The sequence below is a fragment of the Ochotona curzoniae genome, unplaced genomic scaffold (genome assembly GCF_017591425.1).
Source record: "Ochotona curzoniae isolate NIBS_2020 unplaced genomic scaffold, NIBS_Ocur_1.0 contig_2692, whole genome shotgun sequence".
In the NCBI taxonomy this organism is placed as follows: domain Eukaryota; kingdom Metazoa; phylum Chordata; class Mammalia; order Lagomorpha; family Ochotonidae; genus Ochotona; species Ochotona curzoniae.
Window position 1 is genome coordinate 10,178,918 of NW_024465556.1, and position 16,386 is coordinate 10,195,303.

Here is a 16,386-nt window from a genome sequence, read left to right on the forward strand (position 1 = left end):
GTCAAAAGCGTGGAACTCAGTGTGGGTCTCCCACACAGGTGGCAGGAACCGAGTTACTTGAGCCATCACTGCAGCTTCCTGTGCAACGGCAGGAAGCTACAACTGAAAGAAGAGCTGAGACCCAAACCCAGACATTCGGATCCAGGATGCAGGTACCCCAAGGGACATCTTCCCACTACAGGAAAGGCACCGGCCTTGAAGAGGTCTTCAAAAGCCTATGAATTTACCATGAAATGAATGAAAGTTTGGGAAGGGAAGAGAGGGAGAGGGTAACACCAACTCAAATACCAATACAGTACTGAATACTGGTTCTTAACCTTAATTTTTTTTTTAATTTGAAAAACTTATAATTAAGAAATTAAGCATTTGTTCTATTTTTTTTTCAGGAGGGGCTTATGTAATTTGTCTCCAGCCAATAAGAAATTGTTCCTTTAAAAATGAACCCCAGACAGTGTAACGATAAAAAAGGACAATAGCAAACAGAAAAAAAAAAATCATGTAGAACCTTTAATTTCATTTTCAATGCATGTGAGGAGAATCAAAGTTTATTAAAACATTTATGTAAAAGATAGACTTTAAAAATACGCACACAGTGGGAAGGTTATCAATTCACTGACCATGGCTAACTGAAGGTAAGAGCTTGCATGCAACACCAACAACCTGACAATCCAATGTCACGTGCCTCCTAACTGTCATAATTCCTGAAATATACTAGCACAATGCATTTAAAATAGATTTTACCAAATCTTCAGGGTTCAGAGCAACAATAGAAGATACATCATCTTGAATAGCTTTAAACTGAAAACACAACTAAAAGAAAATTTAGAGAATGGGGAAATTTGAAAGTGGATTGTATGTTAGATGACAGAGGGGAAATTTTCTTAGTTGTGATAATAATATAATTATGTATATACATTATGTAAATATAAAATATATGATTTCACTTTTGTTAGAGTTAATATGTTGAATTATTTGAGAATGAAATGACATAATTTGGAGTCTTACGTTGAAATGATTAAGCAAAAAAAATTTAGACAAGCTGACAAAGTAAAGCAAAATGACAAAAAGCTAATTCTCGGATTTAGAAGGTATGAGTAATCACAATAACATTTTTTCTATGCCTCTGAATTATTTTATACATTCAGCCAAAAATATTATAACTGGAGAAATAATTACAGCATGCTAATGCTTTAAAAAAAACCAGAGACTGGCATCATGGCACAGCAGGCTCAGTTGCACTAGCAATACCAGCAACCCACATGAATGTTCACTTGAGTCCTGGCTGCTCCACTTCCAGTCCAGCTCCCTGATAATGGCCTGGGAGAGCAGCTGGAAGACAGCCCCTTGCCTGGGTTTTTCCACTCAGGTAGGAGACCCAGATGGAGTTCCTGGTTCCTTCATGATTTTCTACCTGTGCCAGTTTCAGCCACGGTGGCCAGCACAAGAGTAAGTGAGTGAATGGAAGGTCTCTCTATAACTTTACCATTCAAATAGTATTTCTTTTTTTGCAATACCATCTGGCATATATGAATCAGATTAGTGACATTTACTAATAAGCCGGATGTTTTCAGAAGAAGAGAAGTGTTCAAAGGGAACATGAGGTAGAGATAGGAAAGAAAAAATTTCTACTAGGAAAAGGACAGAGGAACTAGAGGTGGAGAAAATTAAGATGGCAAAAGTTCCAACTCTGAAATTAACATCCAAATTGTATTGATTAACTTTAAAATTCTTCTTTGTACTTTAAACAAAAGTCATATGTAACAGAAGAGATACTTAAGTCATCAATCCTTAGGGCAAACATAGCCCACAGTGTTCCCAAGTCTATATGAATAGCAAGATTGGAAACTTTCCTGTGCATATATACTGCTCAGTGATGGAAGCACTGCTGGACTACCTACAGGTGCTGCCTGAGACATCTGAATGATGGCACAGACTTCCTACAAAACCCAACTGCTGCCTCCCAGCCAGCCTTTATGACCACCAGGAAAATAAATCAATCAAAACAGGCCATCTCAGGTCATGGAAACACTGTCGCCAATTGCCTAAAAGAGGATTCTTGTCATCGCACAGGACAACACAGATGCACTGGCTAGCACGACAGAACCAACTGATCATGATTGTCCTCTGGAGGCAGTGCTGTGGCTCCCTGAGCTAAGCTGCTGCTTGTGATGCGGGCATGCTGTACTGGAGCACAGGCTTGCTCCACCTCTGCTGTGGCTCCGTGCAAATGCTTCTGCAAAGGCAGTGGAAAATGATGCAAGTACTTGGACTCCTGCGACCCGCACGGGAGATCTGGGTGGACCTCCTGGCTCCCAACACAGGCTTGCCTCAGGTCAGATTCTGATGGCAGTTTCAGGCTTGAATTAGCAGATGGAAGATGTCTGTCTCCTTCTCCCTCTGTCTCTCTGAAGCTCTGCCTTTCAAATCAACAGACAAATCCCTGGAATTTCCACGGTAAAGAGTCAGCATTTACTATCACCTACAGGTCTACTCTGCCTTCAAATTCAGGAAGTCATTAAGAGCTTTTTATTTCATTTCTTACATTCAAAATGTACTCAGAGCAGTTATGAAACCATACAATTTTCCTTTCTAGTCTGGCAAGTTATACCTGATTGCTGAGCCATTTCTTCACATATAGAACAGAAAGCGTATACTTACAAAACAGGGTTGTGACATCTGTCTTGCCTACCTTAAAGGTTAAGAGAAAAAGTGAGAGCATCTCCAGGATTGTCTTCAAGCAAAAGAAATGATGATGTTTAAAATATCACTTGCTTGAATTGCATTTTAATTGTTTATGATTATCCATATTTTATGCTGTGACATTTAAGGAAAAATAATTGATAGTCCCATTCTAGCTATGTAGTAAAATATACATTAGACAAAATCTTCTATTTGGATCTCTCGTTAAACATATTTATCCTCAAGCTAATGAGAATTATTCATACAGATTTCAGATCCGTCTAAGAAGGGAACTGGTCTGAACTTCTCACAACTGTCAATGAAATGAAAGGCCAAAAGAAAAAAACAAAAAAGAGCAGAGGTTAAAGGGCACATTGTGGTGAAAGCAAACAAAACTCACAATGGCCAAGCACCATTCTGGTACTTGATGGTATCTTGGATCAAACAACAAATAAAAACCAGAACATGTTGGGAATTGTTAGGGCAACCTGGTCTTAATATTATTAGAGCAACAATAAATTTGAGTGTATGAACAACATGGTTATAAATAAAAATGCGATTGGTTTTAAGAAAAACATGCTGAAATATTCAGAGAAGAAATGTTTTGCTGTGTGAAACTGATTTTCAAATGGTTTAGAAAGAGAACGTTCTGAATAAAAAGAAAGCAAATGTGGCATGATGTTAATAACAATGTGTGAGCCTGGAAGAAGGGGATGTGATATTTACTGTTCTACTCCCAACTCCTTCGTGCTTTTAAGATTTTATAATGACTGCTTGAGGTGCAGAAAAGGAGAAGGATAACATTGCATTAGCAGAATATAAAAGAAGATACTTAAAACAGTAATTAACAAAGCTAAGTTAGTTTTTAGAGTTTTTACAATGTTATAAAAGTAATGAAAAAAGTATGTTAGTTTTTAACAAAGTGATAGATTTCATAAACCTAATTTTCTAAACCAAAATAAATTCACTCTGCAATAATATTAAATCCTTATTTGTACATTATTTAAGAGTAATACTAATTTTCTAATTACAAATTCTAGAATGCCATAAAAATTCTAATAAACACTTGATTTTGGTAACAGTTGAAGAGAATTTGACAGTTGGATAAAAGAAGCCATATCTGCCTTATTTCTTATAGAAGTTTAGATGAAAAATTGTAACTAAACGTGAACAATCGCTTTTGATTCAAACCAGTATATAAATCCCCAGGTATACGGCAGGTTCTCAGAGGTGTAAGATTACTTTATTCATGCAGCACAAATACTCAACCACTCCAACCACAGGCAGGTTTTTCTCTCCTGACAGAAGATTGGCCAACGGCCCATAAACACCAAAAGAAACCAGAAAGTATAAACAGGAAAGTCTGTTTATGGGTTCATTTGAATATTAACTAGAAAGACCATCAGTGTAACATGAGCTAACAACTGATGTGTATAAAATCTTATAAATCAATATATTCATGAGAAATTTAAATATCCTGTTAGTGTAGTGACATCCTTTGCTTTAAGTTTTATTCACTGACATAGATTTCCATTCTAATGTCTTCTTAGGAAAGACACAGGCTTTTCCTTAATGGGCAAGCTCTAACAGATTAAATAAATGTCTTTCATACTTACTTCTTTTTAGCAGTCTTTCCCATTTTTTTTTTTAATGATAGGACAACGATATGAATTGTGTGACTAGGAATAAATGTTATAAAATGACATACTTCATTTCAAAATAGCAACTCATTTACCTTGTTAATAGGCACTATCAAAGTTGGTTCCACTTTAGCTTCGATTTCTTCTGGACTGTAAAAGCAGCGCAGCTTTCCACCTCTCAAAACACAATATAACCTTCTCCAACGAGCCAGACCTTCTACCACTTGCTGAAAAACAGACAGACATTTCAACTTCCAATCATAATTTCCCTAACTTTAAATTCACCAAGACACTTAAGTTATCAAAATTAAACTAGACTTTTAGAACCTCTAAAATGCAACAGAATTACATATGAATTTGTTGTACAATAATTCTAACTGTCCCAAATCAAAGAGGAAGTTAATATCAGAAGTTTGGAATTCTAAAAAGCATTAAGCAGAATGAAGGCAATGATTACCACATAACTCTTACACGCATACAATCATAAATCAATGCAGTTTTTAAAAAGCTAGCCTGTTAAAAATTAGTGCTTAGAATCCTGCAGCAATTTATCAAATGACTCAGAAAAACTATAAAAATAACTCAAATGTTCAAAATACAATTTTTCCCTTTACTGTTCTCAGAACATTAGAAACTGTTGACAAGTGTAAGAATGCAAATTTTTCTTTCCTCCTAATGGAATCTCTTAGAAAAAGCTATTGATTCATTGAAGCCACAATTAATTATTTACTGAATATAAATAACTCGGGTTATAAATAAGTCAGGAGTAGGTGGCACAGAGGCAGCTTTGCAAGCCCAGAGGCCTAAGCTGTGCCAGGAGAAGTTCTGGCAGCAGGACCTTGACGTGAGAGGTGCTGGGCAGCCCTCATCGGTTCTACAAGCAGCCTCCCCACTGCTGATCTCCGTCTTCCTGCTATTAACCAAGAGCTGGTTCCAGGGCACAGACATGGCCTGCGACTCCTTCCCTTGCCATCCTTCCCACCCCTGCAACCTCTGCCTCAGCTTATGTCAGATAATAGTCAGGAAAATAACATTTAGAAAAGGACTTCACAAAACTACTTTTCAATATGAGGTCAAACAAGTGCTACTGAGTTAAGATTGAAAGCAGAACTACAGTTGTTGCAGGGTAGTGGCAGTCCTCTAACCTGCTGATTAAGAAATCCTGTAAAGGCATCTTGGGCCATACACGCTGGCTGGGCGACTAATCGGCAGCACATGTTGCCATAGAGCGGAAGCCAGAATGAGGACTCCTCTATGGAAAGGAGAGAAAAAAATCAGTTACAAATACATGTTTATGTAAGTCACCACACATTGTGCATCCCTTTTACAATATTTTTATTTATGCATGAATATACTTTAAAATGTGTACATATATCTTCCAGTATAATATTTAATGACAAAATCAAACACGAGAGCAGTGACAACAACATGATATTAAACTGATAGTTTATAGCATGCTATTACCTGGAATAAACATGGACCTTCTAGTGTCTTGATCTTACTTGAACTTAAAAATAATTACCCAGTGGAGATAATTAAGGTTACTTACATTTTCTGAACTAACACTAAAGCATTCTAATAAAATGATTTATGTCTGTCATATTTCATATCTTGCCCTGATTTTCACTATAATACTTAGCAAGCTAATCCTCTGAATAATGCATTATTTCAGAAAACTTCAGATTATAAAGCAAATTTTTTCATCTCTCTTGTTCACCTCACCTTTCTGAAGAATTCACCCTTAAGCCCCAGGTGTAATCCCCAAAATGTACACCTGTACAGAGCTAGGGAGAGAATCATGCTGTGGTGGGCAGGTGCTGAGGCCACACAGGACAAGGAGAGGTAAGAGTGGGCCTGGAGGACATCTGGCAGAGGCACAGCTGAGCCTGGGGCGTCTGTCCTGGGCAGCTGTAGCAAGGATGGTGTGTGGGTAGGGCAACTTCAGAGCTGGGTATTATAGCCCCAGGGAAGGAGAGCGCTCAGCAAGCTGTCCACACAGGAGGCAACTCGGCAGGGTATTTGAGCCCAAGATTAGGAACGGAATCCAGGCTTCCAGGAAAGAACGGCAGAGTCCATGAGCTGGAATGTCCTGGCATGCTACCCATCAAACAAGCACTCAAAGAATGATGTCAAAACGTCATCTCAAATGGGTTCCCATTGGCCAAGATGGGGAGAAACTGAACCTCAAAACAAGCAATGATATTCATAGATGACTATACACCTCGTAACAGAGGACTGCCGGAATCCACACTGATGTAAACAGATCAGGGAACAGACTGAACGTCCAGGGAAAAACAGCACACTGGCACTGTTTTAAAGTTGACTCCCAATCCCCAGAAATAAGAATTACAAAAACGAAGAATAGAAAGGGCGACTGTGCAGCAGAGAAGTGTGAGCAAATAGCATCTGAATCAAGTGATCAAAGTGAACATCACTAGGATTGGAGCAACTAAACTACACGCCACACGACAGGACACCCTGAGGGTGTGGCACCACTTGTGCGGGATCTCTGCCAGGAACAAGTACTCTGAATCTCACTTGGGGAGAACATCCAACAGGTCTAAAGTAAGGGACTTGTAGACAAAACCATCAAGTATAATCATTAACAATGTGAAGCTCATCCGAGTCAAAGGACAGACACAGGAACTGGTCTGAACAGAGGGAAACTAAGACACACAATGATAGGCAAAGTAAGATTCAACCTTGGGTCCTTCAGCCGCAGGACATCATCGCGACCATGGGTAACATATGAATGGAGTCTGAGGCCCAGATGGTAGTATCACATTAATAGTCATTTCCTAATGTGGATTGTGCAGTGATACAGCCAAAACACACATGAACACATGTGAGGTTAAAGAAGGACCATGTAAGTAACTTGTTCACATGCATTTTTTTTTTGGAGTAGGGTGTTGGCAGGGTGGGCCTTGACATTTAACTTGCAACTCTTCTACAAACAGATGGTTTTGCAAAATTCTTGCAAAAAACACTGAGATACCCCTTTAATGTAATATACATAAATTCCATGTAAGTAGGTATTAACTCCATATTTGCATGGAAAGAAAGTATATGCACCAGGGCATAGTAAAATTCATGAATCAGAAAAATATTACAGTTTTCACTTTACCCCTCTTACTAGTGCCTAATGGTTACCCACTGACTAATAATTGCTTATTTAAAAGCTTTAGTAACTCTGGAAGGAATACTGTTTTGCTTAGAAAAAAAGTCATTTTAGTATGAACATGATGAACATAAACTGTAGCCAAGGACTGGCGTCACAGTCAAAGGAAAAAGAACAGGCTAAATGAAGAGCACAAACAAAAACAAGGGGTATTGTTTGGTTGTAAACACCATAGCACCAAATTCTACTATACGACACTACATAACAAATCCTGGGGGTATTTCCATCTCTTAAATTAATATCGCGTTGAAGCTAGCATTATTGCATAGTGGTTATGGTCCCAGCTATTCCGCCTCTGCTCCAGCTCCCTGCTAACTAACGTGCCTGGGAAAGCAATGAAAGATGGACCAAGCACTTGGGCCCTAGCCATCCACGTGGGAGACCTACATGGAATTCAAGGCTCCTGACTTCATCCTGGCCCAGACCAACTCTTGGAGGCATTTAGGAAATAAATCAACAGATGGAAGCTCTCTCTAATATCTATAAAATCTATCTAATATCTATAAAAATAAATACCTTGTTAAATCTCTTTGAAATAAAAGGGTTGAGCTGATAGAAATAAAGGCATAAAGTCAAGGCATCCAATGATTCCAATGATTCCTGATGCAAAAATACAAATAAACAAAGATGCAAGAAATGCCATTGGTGGATTATGAATGTAAAGCTGGAAATCAAATTTCTTTATGTAGGTCATTCCAGAATGATGAATGGCTTATATTTTAAATATCTGTAAGTTAGTTGCTTTTTAAGTTGGAATGCACTTCTTAAAGAAACAGAATCAGACAATGTTTGGATTCTCAGACAGTACCTATTGTACAATCCAGTAGTGTGTCTGGGACCTAGACATCACATCTAATTGTGCCTCTCTGGTGAAAGAGTTTGGATTACATTGCATGCAAGAGAAAAACAAAATTCCTTTGTGACTATAGTCCTTGAAGAGGGACAGTGAGTGCAGATTCCTTACCACATACCCTACAATCACCAGCTGCCTCTAATCCAGGTTTCTTTCCAGCCTGGGACCACTGTGCAATACAACAGAGTCACAGCTTATCTATACTCCAGAGAAGAAATACGCCATCTAGGCTGGTCATTTAACCTGAGTATCAGTTACCCAGGTTTAAAAAAACAGAATCTCTCTTAGGTAAGCGACTGTTAGAACAGCTTCCCCTATGTCTGGCCAAAGAGCCTCTCCTAACTTCTACCCAAGGCAGTCTCACTCCCCAAAACAAACACCCCCATTTCTCACCACTGCCTCTCAGTGCTTGTACAGTAATCAAAAATATTTCATTCCTTTCTAGCCAAGGGAAGTGTTAGGACAAGATGAAATGAAACAGGAAATGAAACAGTAGTTTGTTTTTTCATTACACTTAAAGATTTCATATAACTCATCCATAGTTTCAAATGGGGGAACAAAAAAGCTGAAAAACGACAACAGAAAACAAAACACGGGCTAGAGGAAGAACACAGATAACATCTCAGTTCCGCTCAAGTCAATCCTCACGTCACTTGACTATCTTCTAAGAAGTGTAAGAATGTCTTGGTGATAAATATAAACCTAAGACACTGTTTTGTTTTTCCTTCAATTAGCAAAAAACAAAAAAACAAACAAACAAACAAAAAAAACCAAAAAAAACCCAAATTGTTACAATTTTGAGAAATCTGGTATTACCTCTTAATTTATAGGAGATACTGGCATAACTTTACTTAGAAAAATGATGCTACCATATGCATTAATTATATTAACATGTTAATGACTGAATTAGAGGATAACTTTTTTTTTCTACACAAAATTTTCTGAAGAGTTCTTTTTCAAACTTAAACATTTAAATGTATGAAGATTTCTAGGAATATAATATTATCTACAAGAGATAAATATTTTCCTGTTGCTTAAATTTGTTCCGTGGAATCTACATGTTCCAATGCCAAGTTTTAGGATGTTACTGCCCTAAACACAGGTCCTTTCCCGATGTTGATACCTACATACTGTCTCTCTCACAGAGAGAGAGCTGTACTCTCAGAGTATTGAGCTGAAGGAGAGACCAGCAATATCTCATGGGACCCTGAGGATGACTGAGGCATCTGTGGCAACACTGACACTTCCTCAGGCAATCGCATTGCTTCCTACTATTTCTCACCTGAGTGGTCAAAAAACAGAGTGGCCGATCCTCAAGCCTATTCTCTTCACACAGTGTAATTTTTGGCTTTGGGTATTATAACGGTGATCATGCTTGACAGTGGAAGTACGGCACACAGACTACAGTCTGTCTGCATTGTTTGAAGTCTCGCTAGGCCACCTGCTAGCTACTTGATCTGGCAGGTTACTTACCATCCATAAAATATGAAGCATAATGAGATGAGGAACTTGTAAGTATCACAGAGCCTGCCGGTGTTAGGGCTACAGTCTGAACACAAGACTGATGACTCCAGAGTCTCCACTGGTGATCACCTGATCCTATTCCTTCCTTACGAGTACATCTCATAGAGATTAGTAGTAAAAACTACTTTAAGGGTGTTTAGGACAGTTCCTGACACATCTCAGACAAGCACAAAGAGTGGAGATCATTAGTAATTCCAGAGAACGCACACAAAGGGAATAGCAACAAACGTTACCAGGTTTCTTGATAAAACTGATAATGCAAATACTGTTGAAGACTTCAGGATTTGGGTGATCGCAGGCTAGACTGTTCATTGTAATCCTCTGACTGAAAAATTATAAAACACCATGAATAAGATATAGTGTAAAAAATTTTCACCAAAAAAACAGAAGTTAACACCTCTAAAAAGAAACTACCAGGGCAGGAGCTGGCACAGTGGCTTTACAGACCAATCCTCCACCTTCAAGAAGTGTCATCCCACACGGGTACTGGTTCATGTCCAGGCTGCTCCATTTCCCATTCAGCTCCCTGCTTGTGACTAGGGAAAGTAGTGGGGGATGGCTCAAGGCCTGAGGACCCTGCACCTGTCTGGGAGACTTAAAAGAAGCTCCTGGTTCCTGGCTTTACGTTAGTTCAGCTCCAGCCATTGTGACCATTTGGGGAGTGAACCAGTGGATGGAAGTTCTTTCTATCTCTCCTTCTCTCTGTTAATCTTTGTTTCCAACAAAAAAATTTCTTTAAAAAAAAAAAAAAACACCCCAAATTCTCAGGACGAACCTGAAGAGAAACAAGCACCAGCAGGTTAAGTGAGCACAGGAGCTGTGTTTGTACCCAGAGTATTTACAAACATCAACAAGCCTGAGTTTATATTTGTTAAACCTTCAAGAAGAGGGAAGCAGGAGAGAATCTGAAACCCAGGAAAGTAAACCACACAAAGAGAGTGGTTTAACTGGACAGCCTTCCTATTAATCTAACATCCTGAAGGGGCCAGCCATAGCACAGTGAACGGGTGATTAAGTAAATCAACGCTGTCACTGGATTGTCCCCGCCTGAGGGTAGGTGGCGAAGGGGCCCGAGCAACAGGCCTGGACTGCCAGACTTCCAGGTCCCTGCCAGGAGCAAACAGAGATACCGCACGTCAACATATCCCTCCACTAACAGGGACAGAAAAAACAACTAGAAATGCAAGAAACCAAGACATTATGAGTGAGGCCTAGTTTAAGAACTAGTAATTTCAGATACCTGAATTATTAGATTCAGACTAAAAACAATTTTGTTTACTCTTGCAAAAAAATAAATAATATCAACAGCATATGCATCTAATAAAAAGCGCTATACAAAGTGAAAAAACACATGAAATAGAACCACATAGAATAAGAAACACAGTAACTGACACGAAGAACGCCGACAGGCAGGTTTAGCAGCATATCAGGCAGACTTGGAGAGAGAATGGAGAAAACGGAAAACAGGTGATAACACACAGAAAAGTACCAAAGACGGAATAAAGGACAGAAAGTACATCATAAGTGTTAGAGCACAGAGGGGAAAAACGAACACAGGAGCACTACACATGCTGGAAGCAACAAGAACACGGGGAGGACGGTTTCTGAAAAGATTCTGTCCTTCCTGAAACACATCAACAACAATTCCAAAAAGCTCAGAGTCCCAAGCACTATAAATAAATTCTATTCCTATTATGTTATAGTGAAACAAACATATCACAGACAAAAAGAAAATAAACAGATGACTTTCACACAGGTGACACACTGACAAAGAATTCTCAACCATCCAAAATAGAAGCCAAAGGACACTGGGATTTAATATTCAAAAATGAAAAAAAAAAAACCTGAATCCTATTTTTAAAATACCTTTGAAAAATAAAGCAAAGCAAACTTACCTCTTGACAAACAAAAAGAACCAAGAAATTTGACACCAGTAAAATATACTAACAGAAATTCTAGGGGTTTTATATTCCTAGCTAGAAGAAAATCATTTGATATAAATTGTAAGGTGCAAGAATTGCACAGAAACTTCTAAAGATGCACTTATCTTGTGGAATTAGAAAACACTGAGAATGACAGCACATAGGTCAGGGACATGGAGAATTACTGTCCTGGCGGCCTTGAGTCCTTTGAGAAAAGATTAAACCATCATTTAATTGTAGATTTTGGTGGGTATGACTAATGAAATGTTTAGAGATAATTCCCAAAAGACGAGAAAAAGAACATGCAGTTTTTTTTAAAAAAAAGATTTTTATTTATTTGAAAGTGAAAACAGAGAGGGAGAGGGAGAAAGGAAGAGAGGGAGAGAGAGAGAGAGACAACAGACAGACAGACAAAGGGATGTCTTCTCTGGTAACTTCCCAAATACTATCAATGGCTTGGACTGCGCATTCAAAGACTCTTTTGGGTTTCCCTTGTGGATGCAGGGGCCCAAGCACTTGTGCCATCCACACCTGCTTTTCAAGGCACATCAGCAAGGAGCTAGATCAGAAGTGGTGCAGCTGGGCCAGGAAAGGGGTACCCATCAGGAATACTGTCTTTGCAGGTGTCAGCTTAACGCACTTATGCCACAACACGAATCCCAAAAATGTGAAAGTCAAATTAGGATAGTGAAAAATTAAAACAAATTAACCACCAATCATGGAATAGGTAGAAAGACAGAAAAAATAGGTATCACAGTAAATTTAAACCAAAATGCACAATTATTTGATATTATATACATAAGGAATATAAAGTGAAGTAAAAAAAAAATACTTAGGAGCCAAAATTAGATAAAAATTATTACCCAATATAATGCTGTTTGAAAAAGAATGCCTCTAACATAAAAAAAAGGACAATTTGAGGTAAAGGTAGAAAGGAACGCATAATTTAAAAAACTATATGCTTCAATAACAAAGGCTCCAATCATGTACAGGAAATGCAGACATAACTATGAGAACTAGAACAATCCACAATCATAGCAGAGAATTTTATTAAACTCTTACACTAATATGGAATATGTAGAGTATTAGCGACATACAGAACATACTAGTCAATGTTAGTCACCGCAGAAAGAAGACCAGAAGACACCAAGGGCCAGTACCAGTAATGGAAAGGTGGGAGCAATGCCACAGAAAATCAATAGAGATGAGCCACTTCAGAGAATCTAATGCTTGCTTACTTCAAATTTCAGATCAAATGGATATACGTCTGTGAACCTATAGCTGAAACTGACTCAGGAACAGAAAAACTGAAGAACTCTAAAACTGTTAAAACAATAGTTGAATCAGTATAACAAGCCAAAGCACAGTTATTGTATTGTTATTGTTACTGAATTGTACAGTTATTGTATCTGGGTTTTGGTTATAACCAAAATAATATAAGCAGTGGAATGTACACATATTAATAAATGAATAAAGAACACATTCTTAAGAAGACATGCTATGATTCCATCCACGTAAGTTTAAACCAGGCAAAACAAAATTACATTATTTAGGGAAGTATAAAGGTAGAAAGTCATAAAGAAAAGCAATGAAACCAGCACCAAGCAATTGAGAAACATTTACAACGTAGGATAAATGAAAGAAAGTAGTGTTGGTAACGTGCTAGATCTTGACAAGGAGGTGATTATACATTTCATTATTTTTTGTTAAACTGTGTATTTAGATCTTATGAACTTCTATCATTGGCATAATTCTATGGTGAAACTTAAATATTGGCATAATTCATGTATTATATAACTAATATTTTGCCTCAGGAAATGGGACAAAGCCAATCATCCAAATCGTTGTTTCAAACTGTTTTATCCTTAGTGCTTTAAACTTTTCATCACGTCTAAAATAAACTGGCGAGTGGAGAGTCCCGAGGCTACCTTTTGCAAACCTTCCTCATCCTTGCTTTCTTGGTTTGCCCCACACATCAATACCATCCAGGTAGGAAAGGGTTAAGATTAATTTACCTCTGTTTCTACCAACAGTAGGCCCCACGTCCTAGATTTCAAATTTAAAAAGAAGACAAGCCTTTGATTTCCAGTTACAAGAGTGGGGAAGTCATCAATTTCAAGTCAAAGATAAGGAGTCAGCATCCTGGAAACCTTCCTGCTCTCAGTCAGCTAACTTCACACACACAACAAAGCAGAGAGAACGCCAAGTGAAGTTCTCTGTTTTAAGGAAAGGGAACAGACAATCGGAAGAACCTCCAAAATCATTTCATTTCTGTATTATTAAAGCCAATATACCCTGCGGGAGACTACAGTCCATTAGAAATTCTATTGTATTATATGTACAGACATAACACATATAATTAGTACAAGAGATAATGTACTTACCGTTGCCATTAATAGACAGATTATGAGTCTTGAAGCTGTGCTCTGCGCTTTCCAATGTTAGAGTAGTATGGGCTAGCAAATTATACTTTGTGCCACTAGGGAGAAGACAAGTTTTGAGTATTTTCATGTTTTCTATTACATAAAATACTTAGGGGCTCAACAACATTTAAAAGTTAGGCAAAGAGTTTGGACACATTTTAGATGCATATAAATTGAAGCAGCAAACCAATAAAAATTGAGTAAAGGGGAGGAAGTATTTAGCCTATCAGTAAAGCTGATCATGCTCCACTCTACATTTAATTCCAGGCCTGGACCCCAGCTTCTGGTAACCTGCTAAAGGTCAGGTTCCTATTCAAAGTTCAGATCTTTGTTTTACTCAATAGTAAACAAGATTCAACACAAAATTCAGATGCAGTCAAGAGGGGAAAAAAATAAGAAGAATAACACAAGTATTGTTGTTTACAAGTTATAATACAACTTTTAAGAAAAAAATCAAAGGAAGTAAGAAAAACGGGATAGATAAACTGGAGAAATTCTCTAAGGAGTAACAGGTGTGTAGTCATACAGCAACGCAGTCAGGCCAAGAACACGGGCACACATTCCAGGCAGAGTGGCAGTACATACAAAGGAAGGATAGAAGACAATGGTGTGGTTGGTACACAGTAAGCAAACAGGAAGCACGGTGCAACACAGGGTTGGACATACGGGCACCAGACCTCCTAACTTTCACAGCACTGCTCTTAAAAACATAAATAATCATGGCCAGGCACGATAGCCTTGCTGCTAAAGTCCTCGCCTTCATGTGCCTGGATCCCATATGGGCACCGGTTCTAATCCAAGTGGCCCCGCTTCCCATCCAGCTCCCTGCTTGTGGCCTGGAAAAACAGTTGAGGATGGCCCAAAGCCTTGGGACCCTGCACCTGCATGGGAGACCCAGAAAAGGCTCTGGGCTCCTGGTTTTGGATTGGCATAGCTCTGGCCATTGCAGCCACTTAAGGAGTGAATCAACAGATGGAAAATCTTCCTCTCTCTCTCTCTTTCTCTTTGTATATCTGACTTTCCAATATAAAATGAAAAACAAATCTTAAAAAAAAAATAATCTACTCTGAGTAAGTGTTAGGACACATGATTTATAATTGCAATCCAATATAAAATGTAGTATGGTATTTTTTTTAAACACATCCCTTTTTTTTAGTATATAATCACTCTCAATTTTGCCAGTTTTTATGAGTGGTTGTTTAAAATCATGTATATTTACACAACAAAGAATAATATACTAAACAGTTATCAAGGAGCATAAAATCAGCTTAGAGGCACAGGCAAATTCCAGCCAAAGGAATTTCAGTAGGCTGACTGCCACAAATAAAATGAATCACATCAAAAAGTGCTCTACATATTACCAAAAATGTTCACTGTCTTCTTTCAGATCCAACAATGCTTTATGATATTTCAAGTTACTTCATTTTTAAACCATGACTAATTACAATGCCAATGCTTCCAAAAGCAACAATGACCTCACTTGTAAAACATTCTTGACAGGGTAACATTTTCTTTCTAAAACATTACACTCATTCCTTTTAGCCAATCTTAATATCGAGTTCCCCAACGTTTAATCAGCTACATTCCTCTATCAAATAGGCTGATTGTTACAACATTTTGGAGGTATTGGTGGTAAAAATTTATGAAAATAAATGACTAGTTAGGGCCCGGCCCAATAATGTAGTGGTTAAAGTCCTCGCCTTGCACGTGCCGACATCCCATATGGTTGCTGGTTCTAACCCAAGTGGCCCTGCTTCCCATCCAGCTCCTTGCTTGTGGCCTGGGAAAGCAGTCGAGGATGGCCCAATGCCTTGGGACCCTGCACCTGCGTGGGAGACCTAGAGGAAGCTGGCTTCTGGCTTCAGATTGGCTCAGCTCCAGCCATTGTGGCCACTTGGGGAATAAACCATTGGATGGAAGATCTTCCTCTCTGTTTCTCCTCCTCTCTGTATATCTGCCTATTCAATAAAAATAAATAAGTCTTGCAAAAAAAATAACTAGTTAAAGAGTTAGTCTGAAAAAAATGCACTGTTGTCAAAAAGGTCTTATTACTGGAGAACATGTGTATTGTTTTATATATGCCTATTTTGACTGAAAACTCAATGCTATGCAAAACCTTCTCATTATTAAAGATGAAATTGATACTCTTATGTACGTGTCCTAGTAT

At 38.3% G+C, this 16,386-nt stretch overlaps 1 protein-coding gene across 1 annotated transcript in view; it reads right to left on the bottom strand.

Moving 5' to 3' along the window:
* Window positions 1–16,386, bottom strand: part of RTKN2 (rhotekin 2) — a 58,550-nt gene that overhangs the window by 14,393 nt on the left and 27,771 nt on the right. Inside the window, exons 7-9 of the mRNA XM_040975823.1 lie at window positions 14,181–14,275; window positions 5,465–5,571; window positions 4,415–4,546 (exon numbers count right to left, since the gene is read on the bottom strand). Coding sequence (XP_040831757.1) covers window positions 4,415–4,546; window positions 5,465–5,571; window positions 14,181–14,275 — 334 coding nt within the window. The remainder of the gene's footprint in view (window positions 1–4,414; window positions 4,547–5,464; window positions 5,572–14,180; window positions 14,276–16,386) is intronic.